Source organism: Alexandromys fortis, unplaced genomic scaffold (assembly GCF_014885135.2).
Source record: "Alexandromys fortis isolate MF-2015 unplaced genomic scaffold, M_Fortis_MF-2015_v1.1 scaffold_86, whole genome shotgun sequence".
In the NCBI taxonomy this organism is placed as follows: Eukaryota; Metazoa; Chordata; class Mammalia; order Rodentia; family Cricetidae; genus Alexandromys; species Alexandromys fortis.
This window is the reverse complement of record NW_026067965.1, coordinates 7,342,663-7,355,466: the sequence shown is the minus strand read 5'-3', so window position 1 is coordinate 7,355,466 and position 12,804 is coordinate 7,342,663. Positions and strand designations below refer to the sequence as shown.

At 38.6% G+C, this 12,804-nt stretch overlaps 1 protein-coding gene across 8 annotated transcripts in view; it reads left to right on the top strand.

Moving 5' to 3' along the window:
- Akap13 (A-kinase anchoring protein 13) overlaps positions 1 to 12,804 on the top strand; it is a 256,845-nt gene that overhangs the window by 187,204 nt on the left and 56,837 nt on the right. For all 8 annotated transcript variants that reach the window (XM_050154104.1, XM_050154103.1, XM_050154102.1 and 5 more), the window contains 4 exons: positions 724 to 919; positions 2,912 to 3,020; positions 11,313 to 11,355; positions 12,270 to 12,402. In XM_050154104.1, the coding sequence (XP_050010061.1) occupies positions 724 to 919; positions 2,912 to 3,020; positions 11,313 to 11,355; positions 12,270 to 12,402 (481 nt within the window). The remainder of the gene's footprint in view (positions 1 to 723; positions 920 to 2,911; positions 3,021 to 11,312; positions 11,356 to 12,269; positions 12,403 to 12,804) is intronic.

The window sequence follows — 12,804 nt, the reverse complement described above, 5'->3', positions numbered from 1 at the left end:
CTTTCAAAGACGGCCCCACTGTAGTTACAGCAGATGTGCGCATTATTCTAGTTAACAACCCCAGAGAGTAGATAGCTAGCCTTCCTTTTTACCCTCTTACTTTCACAGAGTAACCTCCCTTTTAAAATTCCACACCGTTTGCTTTTTCAGCATTATTTTTTATGTGCCTGTCTGCAGCTGATGATTCTCACTAAGCCATCATCAGGAACTGGCTGGCTGGGTGTGCACACTGGTATTGCTTATTAGAGAAACTAATAAGTAGAAGTATACCCAGGAAGTTGTCAACCAAAGTATAAAAGTTTTATAATGGCCCCCGTGATGAGCACGCAGCCATCTCACTCATGTTTCATTCTCGAAGTTCCTTGTGACTGTGCTCTGTGACGTTTGGCATTAAACGAGTTAGAGTCTCCAGAGATTATTTTGATCATGTCAATGAAAACCGATACATATATACAATATGAGATAAATTTGTCTATTGATAAGTTGAAAAACAACTAAGAAAATGATGTCTGGCTCAACACTTAGAGAAGTCAAATGAGGCAGGGAAATAAACGTGTCTGGGGTTCTTTCTCAGCATCCAGGACCCCTGCGGGGCTGAGTGGTGCTCATCTGCTCTGGGTCCTTTACACATTTTGAGCAGGAATAACACAAGTTAGAGGGATTTTTATTTCCTCCCGTTCTGAGAACTACAAACAATGAATGAACTCTGTGCTTTGTGTTCAGTTTCAGTCTGGAAGGCTTGACAGGAGAAGCTGGTGTTGGAAATAAACCATCTTCATCTCTAGAAATGAGCTCTGCAAACTCCAGTGAGTTCAGAAATCCTTTCGGTGGCAAGGAACAGAGAGACTCTCTGATGTCACTTTCAGAAGAACATCTGGAGCCAGACCAGAGACAGCATCATAGGATGTTTGATCAGCAGGTAAAGCTAAAATTGGTATATATTGCTAATAGGGGTGGTAGTAGAACATTATCCCCAAATATGATCTCATTGATTTAATGCTTTTTATTAGTTTTAGTATAAAGCTAGAAATGTAATTACTTACCTACTAAATGATATTATCTTCAAGTCTAGAAATAACATGTTTTTAATCACTAAACATAAATACTTAAATATATGTTAATCAGAACTGGAGAGATGACTCAGTGGTTAAGAATACTTACTGGTCTTGCAGAGAACTGGCATTTGGTTCCTAGCACTCACATATAGTGACTCACAGCCGTCCGTAAGTCCAGTTCCAAGGATCTAATGCCTTCTGACTTCCAGGGGCACCAGTCAGTACACAAACATACATTCAGAAAAGAACACTCTATACAAAAATAAATAAGTATAAAAATAGCATTTTCAAGTAAAAATACATTAATATACACAGATGTAAGTATTCCATCATAACAAATGTTTTAGGATTGGGAAAGTGTTCAGGGCATGCAGCTTCCTTTATCTGTCTGTGTTGTTCTTTTGCCAGCTCATTGTAAATTGAGTTTTAAAGTGTATTGCATGTCATTATTGCATTTACCAATTTTAAAGTCCATGCCCCAAGTTTATTTACTAGAGAAAACATGTTCTTTGTCTCAGCTATACTGTCTAAGAAATACCTGTTGATTCCCTTCCTTAACTGTAAGAGCTCCAGGCCACTACAAGTGAGTTGTCTAATGCCACATAACATTTGGCTGAACAGTATGAACTCAGACTTGCTCACTTTGGGCTTATTGCTTCTTTCCATAATTTAAAAGTAGACAGGTTTTAAGGAGAATATTTTAATTTTCTTAATACTGTTTGTGTGACCTTTTCTGAGATGGATTATATCCAGAAATTCAACAGATGACCCTGTCTTTTTTAGTACCACTCTTATCTTTCTGATTTAATCTTTCTAGATAAAGTCAACATTTCTAGATATACATAAGCATTTTTGTGCTGTGCTGTGCTGTGTTTGCATGGTCTTCCTAGAACCTTCATCTTACCTTTAGTTCCTCTTGAGCACAACCTCAGTGTGGGTGTTGTGCTGCGTGTATCTCTCTGATCTAGACTAGTTGCCTGCAGCCAACTTCCTCTTGAAAGTCTCTGCTGTTCGCTGAGGTCATTTTTCAGGCCTCACAGTTGTATTTGAAACATAGCAACCGTTTGCCTCAAATTCCATGGTTACACATGGAACAAGCGCTAAATAATCAGAAGTCTTTGGCCCAGCTGAGTGAGTGCATGCTGAGTAAGATGTTCAGTGTCTTTCTTAAGGAGGCAGATTTCATCTTGTGAGAGGATTAGAATGAGCTGTCTCAAAAGAAGTGTGAGTGCCTTATCACCAGAAGTAATGATTCCTTCAGGGGTGTTAAAAGGAGTCCCTGCTTTACTTTGGGCTACACAGCTTTTAAAATGCTATGGATTTAAATTGCCAGCAATACTGCCAAGGAAGTTGTTACTACATTGCAGTCACCCTGCATTCATGTAGAATCAGTGAGGAAGTGAAAGAGGTTTAGCTCCTTCCCAAATGCATTGCTGCTTTGCTAATGCTCCTGAAATACTTCCTACTCACATCCCAGCCTCCAGCTCCTGATAATCCGAGTAACATATCCTACTGTGTGTCTGTGAATATGTTCTGGTTTTTTTTCAGAGGAGCAGTATGCTATATGATCTGTTAGTTCCGGTGAAGTTACCGGATTGTGTGCCCAGCAGATACCTACTGATCACTTACTCAATTTGAAACATTGTTAGATGCTCTGAGGGATGTAAAACCACTGTGAATGACGAATACTCGTCAGTTTCGGGTGGAAAAAGGCAGGCTTAGAAAAGCTGAGCAACTGTTAAGCAGTCATAGACTGGATTCCAAGTCTCCCTTCACCAGGTTGGGTCGGTGTAAATTTTGCACGTGTCTAAATATATGAACATGTACTTAGAACCCATTCTTCATTTTTTTTATAGACATGTCACAGGTCTAAACAACAGGGATTTAATTACTGTACATCAGCCATTTCTTCTCCATTGACAAAATCCATCTCATTAATGACAATTAGTCATCCTGGATTGGACAGTGAGTATACTACTTTTTTAAAAATGAATATATCTTAGCCACTTTTCCTATCATTTTTCTTACTTTGGGATCTTATTAACTTCCAAATTTTGTCTGCTTCTCCTTTTGACTAATTGACTTCATACTCAAACAGAAACAGAAATGCTAATGTAGAGATCAGCTTTCAACTCTTCCTCTGACTAAGAAAAAAATCTCTTTGATACATACATTGTTTCATTATATTGTGGGGTATAAATATTATACCATTGTTTAAAGGGCTTTGAAATAATTTCAGACTTGAAAAATGGGTAAAATGACTCTCCCTGGAAAAATACGTGGCAAGAAAAATCCATGACAAAACTAGTGTAAAGAAGCCAAGAGGTGATGGCATGCACCATTAATCTTAGCACCTTGGGAGGCAGAGGCAGACGGATCTCTGAGAAGACAGCCAGGACTACACAGAGAAATCTTGTCTCGAAAAACAAAAACAAAACAAACAAAATTAGTGTAAAGAATTTGTGTGTTCTTCCCTTCTATCCCCAAATGTTAGTCTAATTCTTTCTTTTCCAGAATACTTCCTTTATCATTCCCCTTCAGAGAGTAGGTTTCCTTACCTTTAAAAACAAAGTCACTCTTTATTATATTAACATAATTATCTGAATCAGGAAGTTAATGCTGACCAAACAAACTAATATAGATACATGATCCATTTTCCTCACCTTTTCCTAGGTCCAGGATCCTACGCAAGAACAGATCTTGAAATGAGTATTCATGTCACAGTAGGCTCCTTAAATCTGTAAATACTTCTCAAGTGATCTTGTCTCTGCTAAACTTGTCAGAAGACAATCCAGTCTGAGCACTCTGAAATGTCACACTCAGCAGACAGAACTGACAGATATTTTTACTTAAGCAAGTACAAGAGGATTAAGTCTGAAAGAACGGACAACCAGAATCTACAGACACAGAGCATATGTGATTAAAAATGCTTACATATATTCTTTAATTGTACAAATATTTGTCACCAACTTGTTCCTTAAGAAGCCTCCTTTTTATTACTAAGATTTATTTATTTTATTTTTGTGTATGGGTGTTTTGCTTGTATGTGTTTGTGTATCACACGTGTGCTGCACCCACAAAGTCCAGAAAAGGGCATTGAATCCTCTGGAACTGAAGTTACAGACAGTTGTGAGCTGCCATGTGGGTGTTGGGAATCCAACCCAGGTCCTCTGGAAGAACAACCATTGCTCTTAACCACTGAGCCATCTATGTAACTCAAGGAACCTGTTTTAAAATTTATTTTTGTGGCTCAAGGAACCTGTTTTAAAATTTATTTTTAAAGAGTAATTACAGTGTGATATGATACAAAGACATGGTCTTCGCAACAAACAGGGCGAGCTATTCTGGAGACTAAACACAAGATCCTGGTGTCTATGATATTTTTTTTTTCAGTGTCCTTTTAAAATTTAATTCAAAAGAACTGGAGATTAACGTAGCTGTTCTTCATTAATGAAAGGTTCTATCTTATATCTTGGCTGACTAGAGGTTTAATCTTACAAGTTTTCACAGCAGAGTGATGAAATGAAAGAGAATTCTTTTGCTCTGTATCATGAACACCTGTACTGAGATCCCAGTACCCACACACAAGCTAGGCATGCTCTCATGCTTTTCTGGGATGCCGACATGCTGAAGGAAGCAAAGGCAAGAGGACCACTGGAACTTTTGTTGCCTTTCAGCCTAGCTAAGAAACTTAAACTCCAGATTCAAGGAAACCTTGACCCTATCTTGGTTTCCTGTGTGTACACACCTGAACATAAATACACACACATGGGGGGCTGGAGAGATGGCTCAGAGGTTAAGAGTGAGTACTGGCTGCTCTTCCAGAGGTCCTGAGTTCAATTCCCAGCAACCACATGGTGGCTCACAACCATCTGTACTGAGATCTGGCGCCCTTCTCTGGTGTGCGGGCATACATCGAGGCAGAATGTTGTAAACATAATAAATAAATAAATCTTTAAAAAAAATACACACACGTGCATTTTTTAAGGGCAGTTGGGCCTGCTGTTCAGCAGTAGAATTCAGTTATTGTTGAGAATTCATGAGGCCCTTCCCCTCTCAAGTTCAGGGATTGCAGGCACACATCATCACACTAAGTTTGCAGTCAGTTTCCTAAGGCAGTTTAACTCATGATTTATGTAAGCACATAGGATAGCTGAGTGACTTCTTGTCACAGAAACCCTTTGCCCTCGGTTCAGCTTCAGCTGTTAAGTCGGAATAACATCCTGTGGCTATAATGTGAATTAAAGTCTTAGCATACTTCCTGTTTATAATGGATTTGTGTAGTTCACAATGACCCCAAATAGTGCCGAGGTCTTTTTCCCTGACTAATTTAAGCAGTTTTAGAAACAAGGACATCGTTCGTCATGTTGGAAAAGAACCCCAAATTATTGGAAATAATATTCTTGGTGTCACACAAACAAATAGAGCAAAAGAAACTCAGCAAGAACAGTGACCTTGCCTGGCCAAGCAAACACATGGGGACAAAACAGTTCATTTCACCCGGTTGGTGGGAGCTCAACTTCCTAATCTGATTGGTTGGTATAGCTTTCATATAGGTACAAGGCATTCTCTCTGATTTGATAGAGAGCCTTAAGATTCCCAAAAGCCTGATAAAGGGAGAATTCACGTATCTGTGTGTTTAGTCCATATTTGGGTACCAACTCTTTGTTGTGTAACAAACTATACAATGTGGAAGAAGGATGAACTTAACTGGTAGTTTCTTTCTTGGCTATATTTACTACTTAGAGATAGGAGAACGAGTTGACTCTAATAGAAAATAGTAAGTGAAGCAACCAAAATAAACACTCAATATTCTAGAAGTATCAGACCTCAGAAACTGGAGAAAGTTTAGACCAAAATAAACTAGGAATTGGTATATGGAAATCTAAACTGGGAAGTTAGGGTTTCTTCCCAAAGGCAGTTAGAATCATGTTGATTAGAGCGCTTCAGACCAACCCCAATGGAAATAGTGTTGGGAAGAAAAGTCTTACAGGTCAGTAGAAGGTTTCTACAGGGTTCACAGTGCAGCTGTTTCAGAATAGTGATCTCAGGAGAGGAGTTGAAATTCAAAGAAGCCCAAATGAGGTATGCTGTCAGGATCCAATGATGGCACCCAGCTTTGTACCTTGAGTAATTAAGAAGATGTTAGATACCACATGGCTGGTGAAGGACTAGAGGAAGAGCAAGGCAGCAGGAAAAGACATATTCCAGCTCCCTGTGTAGTATCCACTCACACACAGGTGGACAAGGAGATGAGTGAGTCTGATCCTGAAAGGAGAGGACTACCATGAAGATTAGAGAGAAAGGAGACCCTAGTGGATTATGTGCATACACTAGGAAGAGGTAGACGTGAAGTAGGAAACTTGGGATGAGTGAGAAAGGCAGTAAATACTGAACCCGGAGCAGCATCAGTGTTGGATGTTGTCTATACAGCACAAAGAAGGAAAAGTCAAGCTATGAATTATGACTTTTAAAAATAGTTTGCTTCTTGCTTTCAAATCTAGCAAGTACATATATTTAGGTGATTTGTTAAACTGCATTACAACTTTCATTTCATAAGTGATTATATAAATAAAGTACATTGTTAGCCGGGCAGTGGTGGCACACAACTCTAATCCCAGCACTTGGGAGGCAGAGGCAGATAAATCTCTGAGTTCGTGGCCAGCCTGGTGTACAGAGCAAATTCCAGGACAACCGATGCTACACAGAGAAAACCTGTCTCACAAAAACAAGATACATTCTTGCTTGCATGCATACATATATTCATAGATTCATAGATTATTAATTTTGAGAACCTTTCCTGAGATCCTAACGGCTGTCAACATTATCCTGTTCCCACATAGGTTAGGGGTACCTTTTCCTTTGTCCTACCATAACTTTTTTGTCCTCTAATGTCTTTCTGTTAAACTACTTCTCAGCTCAGCAGCAGATGAAGCCAGCAAGGTGGATCTCCTTTTCCGTCAGCGTTTCTCCACTCCTCCTTAAATCTAAAACTCTCTTTTCTTTTGGCTCTTCTTATTCCAGTGATGAGGAGGAGGAGTTGCATAGTAAGTAAGCTAATTTGGTGTCTAGTGGTTGTTCTCCAAAGTCTGGCTAGCTTTTAAATGCTATAGGCTTGCTACTAAAAGAATTAAATCATTTGAGGACTTTTATCTCCTTGTATGCTGTCCTCTTTAAGTCCCTTGAGTTTGCATGACTTTGCAAATCAATTTTGATGAAACCAGATTTCTGTCGTCATTATCTATAACTACTAACACCGATTGTTTCAGTACAGGTGTCTTTCCAGAATACAGGCATGAGGGGTGTATTCTCATCCCACTTCTACCCTTCATAATACGAGTGCTACTTTTACAAAACTTTCATCTTGACCACTTCTGTTTTAATTTCAATTACCCATTTTTCTCTGTGTCCTGGGACAGATAGCTAAGCTATCTATCAGTGACACCCAAAAGTTTCTCTTCCAGTCTTTTCATATAATTAAAAAACAAAACTATGAGATTAGATCCCATAGGGTAGGAAATGAAAGTTATGTGTTTTTCTCACTTTTTGTTCTTCTCAAACTCTATATTATGCCATACTCCAGTGAGTTACAGCTTTCAGATTAATAAGTTCTTAGTGGCACCTGGTATGAAATATTTTGAGAAATCAGTTTTAGTAAACTTGAAATGCACCTGAGTGTCCTTTTATTAGAAGACCTTGACTTCAATTTGGAGGGCTTCTTGGATATTCTGGGACTTACCTTTTTTTTGTGGTAAAACAATTTCTATCATAAAGTAATGAATTGTTGTGTTAGAACTAACATGAGTCCCTAACACTTCCATCCATATAATTGTCCTTCCGCTTGCTGATCTGAAGTAGCAGCCATGTATAAAAATTATTGTGGCCACCACTTTGCATTGTCTTTTAAAGGAAAGTGTCTGTGACATAGAGATATGGTTTAGTTTTAAATGGTAGCCTCATTGGTGTTCGGCATATTTTTCACTATGAAAAGATACTTGGCAAAGAAACAATGAGATATTTACATTTTATCCCTCTTAGCAGGCAGAAAGTTGCAAAAATCCACCTCAACTTTGAGTGTTCAGAAGTTCTCAAATGTCTTCGGTCCAAAGTATTTCTAGTACTATAACAAATAGCCAAGCGATGGTAACAAACCAAAACCTCAGTAGAACTTCATTATCACTAAGAACTAATTGTACTTGTCCCACTGGAATCTTAAAAATATAGACACAGAAGAGTATTTTGAGTCCAAGGTCTAGCATTTCTTAAACTGTTCATTCTGTCTAAAAATACCAGTGAGAGTAATGGAGACGGAGTAGTCTAGCACATTGGGAAGCTCAGGTGAGCAGCTTTAAAATACTCCTTAGCACATTGTGGCATCCCAACGCAGTACTTGGTGTGCTGTACTTCCAAGATTTATTAATTAGTAAACCATAATAACGTATAAGACCGTCTCTGCTCCATGAAACTCTTATTTTATAGAACACATTCTGTTGTTCTTTTGTTCAATGATTAAAGCCCCAAATCCCTGAGTATATAGTATCTGCATGTTATTTTGTGTCTTAAAATAAAAATGTGGTTGAAATGTTATTTATCTGCAATAATATTTAAAGGGTTAGTGACAAGTTTGTTGTCTTGTGTTTATAATTTTGTCATGGAAATAGCCATGTTATTGCATACTTTTAAAGTCTCTACACGTCAGGAATTTTAGAGGCACTAATTTTGGTTACACTGGTAAATTAATTCATTTTTTTCGAAGCACATGTAAGAAGTCATAGTAACTGAAATAAATTCTTTTTTAGCAATAAAACCATTGGGAATTCTTAGAGGTGCTACCATAGATTCTGTTGCTACCTAACGCATGTGTATTTAGTTTTCATCTATCAGAAATCAGCCAGCGGTTTATTTTTTTTCTTGGCCAAGTTTTTTGTTGGGTATTTTTCTGCAATAGGAATTTGACTTTTACTTCTGTATTTGACACTAAAGCCAAAAGAGCCAAAGCTGCCAAGTTCTGCTGCGTGATGGGGCTAGAACATGGCCCCTCATTAAAATACATCTTCACCAGCTTTCTGTTTATCTCCTTGAACATAGTACTTAGTTACATTCCACTTCCTGTTGCTCTATTTTCTCCTCAAATTGTACATTTTTATTTTTCCTTGCTCAGCTTGAGCCTTTTCATTATAAATCCTTATAAGCATGAACACTAGTAACCAAACGACAAGAGTCTACACTAGGCTGTTTTAAGATTTCCTCTGACAGTGGAATTAATCCAAATCTCTTCACTTTAGCCTCAGACAGACTCTTCAGACAAGGTCAAAAAACAACCACATTTTTTCCAAAAATATCACAAGAATAGTCTGTAGGTCACATATTAATATTCTTCTCCTCTAAAACCTTTTGATCCGGCCACCCACAATTCAGCAAATCACGTTCAGCACCACTGTCTTCCATGCTTTTCCTAGGATGGCCGATTAAGGAGCACTTAAAGCATTCAACTGCTTTTCTAACCCACAGTTCCAAGATCCCTCTTCCTTCAAACAGAAAGATGATCAGGCCTATCAGAGCCAATACCCCAGTCCCTGGTACCAGTCTTTCACTTAGTTAGGTCTCTTATTGCTGTGAAGAGACACCATGACCATGGCAACTTTTATGAAGAAAAATATTTGATTTAGTTCCTTTGTCATTACAGCAGGACATGGCGGTGTACAGGCAGACACGGTGCTGGAAAAAGAGTTAAGGGTCCTACATCTTGATCCACAGGCAACTGGAAGTGAACTGAACTAGGCCTAACTTGAGCATAGTAGACCTCTCAAATCCACAGTGACACATGGTTCAACATGGCCACACCTCCTAATATTGCCATGTCCTGTAGCCTTTTGGGGGCCAATTACATTCAAACTACCATGAACCCCAAGTCGTCACATTCAGAAAAACAGAAGTTTGAAGATTCCTTTAATGTTTCATTTAGTTTATTCCTACCAGTTGAGTATTTAAGTTACGCACTTAATATAAGAACAATTACAGTAACAACTATAATTTTATATTTAACATGTAGCTCAGATCTGTGGTTAAAAGAGTTTGAAATGCCACTAATGTCATTGTGGAGCATCTTAAAATCTCTCAGATTCAAATTTTACTCATAATAACCTCAGAGGCTCTGAAACTGACCTCGAAGAAGAAAGTGTGTTTTCTCCACATGATCACAGTAGTTAGGTGTCAGCTATGGCACTAAAAATTAAAAGCCATTTACATTTGGTTGAGGCTTTGCTGTCTTCTAAATTCCTGATAATTAGTTCAAATCATTCTTGTTTTACTATTATTTATTATTCTTTTACCTACTTATCCATATTAATATGTTTTATAGAGAAATAATTTTACTGTTCCCTCTTTCTATTTACTGCCTTGCTACCTCATTTAACAGTAATTTTAGTAGCCTTGTTCCATTTCCATTGAGGGAGGAGGAGGAAGAATGCATCTGCCCCATTCATTTTATCACTGACAACTTGAAAGACCTAACAGTCGGGTTCCCTTCGTTTCACAGTTGAGGGCCTGATCTGGAGAAGTCTTTCCTGCACTAGAGGTGGTGCCAGGGCTTTTTGAGCCAGCGCTTTGCTCCATTTCCAGGAATCCTCAGGAAAATACCAGATGATATTAGATTATTCCTATGGACATAAATACAGACAGGATCGGGTATAAAAGCTGTAACATTGGGCTAGAGAGATGGCACAGTGGCTAAGAGCACTGGCTGCTCTTCCAGAGGTTGTGAGTTCAATTCCCAGCAACCACATGATGGCTCTCAACCATCTGTAATAAGATCTGGCGCCCTCTTCTGGCATGTGGGCATACATGGAGGCAGAATGTTGTATACATAATAAATAAAGCTGTAACATTAACTTTCTTCTTTCATATTCTTTCATAGCATCTCAGAAAGATGGCCTGTGGAAACTGACCTTTCATTTAAAACAGAATCTGAATTGCTTCATCTATATTTAAGCATAAACACTAATATTTTCAGTTATTCAGATTCTGGATTAAATTTGCTCTCTTGATGAGAAATTCACTCCCTTGCCTCCTATTTACATTCTAATTTGAAGATTTTCAGTTTATTTTCTCCTCCTTCTGAACTTCTTAAGGAAGAGGCACCATGCACTGTCTTTCAAAGACTTTGTAGAAAAATCTGTGAATTCTTAGGTAGTTTTACCTGTCATCAGGACAAGATCCTTGTGTACTAACTTTGCCTCTACTGTTTTTATTTCCTAGATTCACGGTCTTTCCACAGTACCAGTGCTAACCTGACGGAGAGGTATGATGCACTTACTCTTTTACTCCTTTTCCCAAAATGAAGTGACGACACGTAATTAAATAACCTGAGTTCTTTCTGGCTTCCTTGAATGGCAGTTGTGCAGTTCTGTTATCTTAGCCGGTGTAGCCTTTAAAGCTGGAGGCTGGTGGTGTAGTTCTTTGGGCATGCTTAGTGTGCCTGAGGCTCTGGCTCTGTCCCCATTCCAAAACAGAAAAGCTGGGTGTGCTATATACCTCCGTCCATGTAAAACTGAGGTTTTATTTCTCTCCTCTCCCATATCTTTCTTTCCTAATACTGGGGAACAACCCGGGAATTTGTGCATGCTAGGTAAGTGTTCTTTCGTTGACTTTCATCCCAACTTGAATTGATTCTTTACTTGACAACATGCACACAATCCCTGTTAATTTGTCATTTATGCTTCCATTTGTGTTTATGAAATTAAACATTGTGATTAATTATGAAGACATACATACTTCATAAATTTCATGCAGACTTCTTCAATAAGTAAATCGGAAAATTTGGATCTCTAGGAATCTCTGGATTGAATCTATCTACTTTCTGCCTGAAATATGTTTATTCTTCACCCCAAAAGTTGTACATAGCTGCTTGGCCAGTCCACAGTTTACTGATAGGCCTAAAGACCAGAAGAGATGTGTATCCTCTGCTGTTAATGGGCTCATCCTTCACCTAAGGTTCTGTTTTGCCAGCTTTCTCAGCACACACTCTGCATCCCATTGTGTTCACGGATGTCCTTTCAAGCAAAGAAGTTGGTATACCCGATGCCATTTTATGTTCACTTCTAGACTTGCTTTTATAGTACATGAGACCATTCAGAAGCCTCTGCCTGCTTCTTACTCACCCCAGTATCTAACTTTTATAGTCCCCAAAAAAGTCATCTTTTTGTTTTCATTCAGTATAACAGAAGAAAATTATAATTTCCTGCCACCGAGCCCCTCAAAAAAGGATTTTGAAGGGAAGAGTGGAACAAAAGTTAGTCGCACCTTCAGCTACATCAAGAATAAAATGTCCAGCAGCAAGAAGAGCAAAGTAAGTATGTCCTGGGCGTTTTCTGTGTGGCCATGTCAGTCAGTCACCATGGCACATACACAGCAGGTGTAGACAGGAGTCATGGCAGAGGGCTTTGAAACAAGCTCCTGTCTGAAGAAAAGTAACAGCAATGCAAGCAGTAGCTAGAAATGCAGCCATTCCTTTACTGCATGCCAAAAGTTGTCCATCCACCAACTTACTGAGCCCTGTCACAAGCCCTGCTGGTGTAGGTCTTACCCCCCTCTTTTAAGGGGTACATGTTTAATGTGGGGAAGCAATTCAACTCCAGTTCTCTGGCCTTTCGTCCCACACAGTGAACTTTAATCAAAGATAATTAAATCAAGGTTAAAATTCAATGGAAGAACTTTATGCTAAGATTATAGGACTGAAATGTACATAATA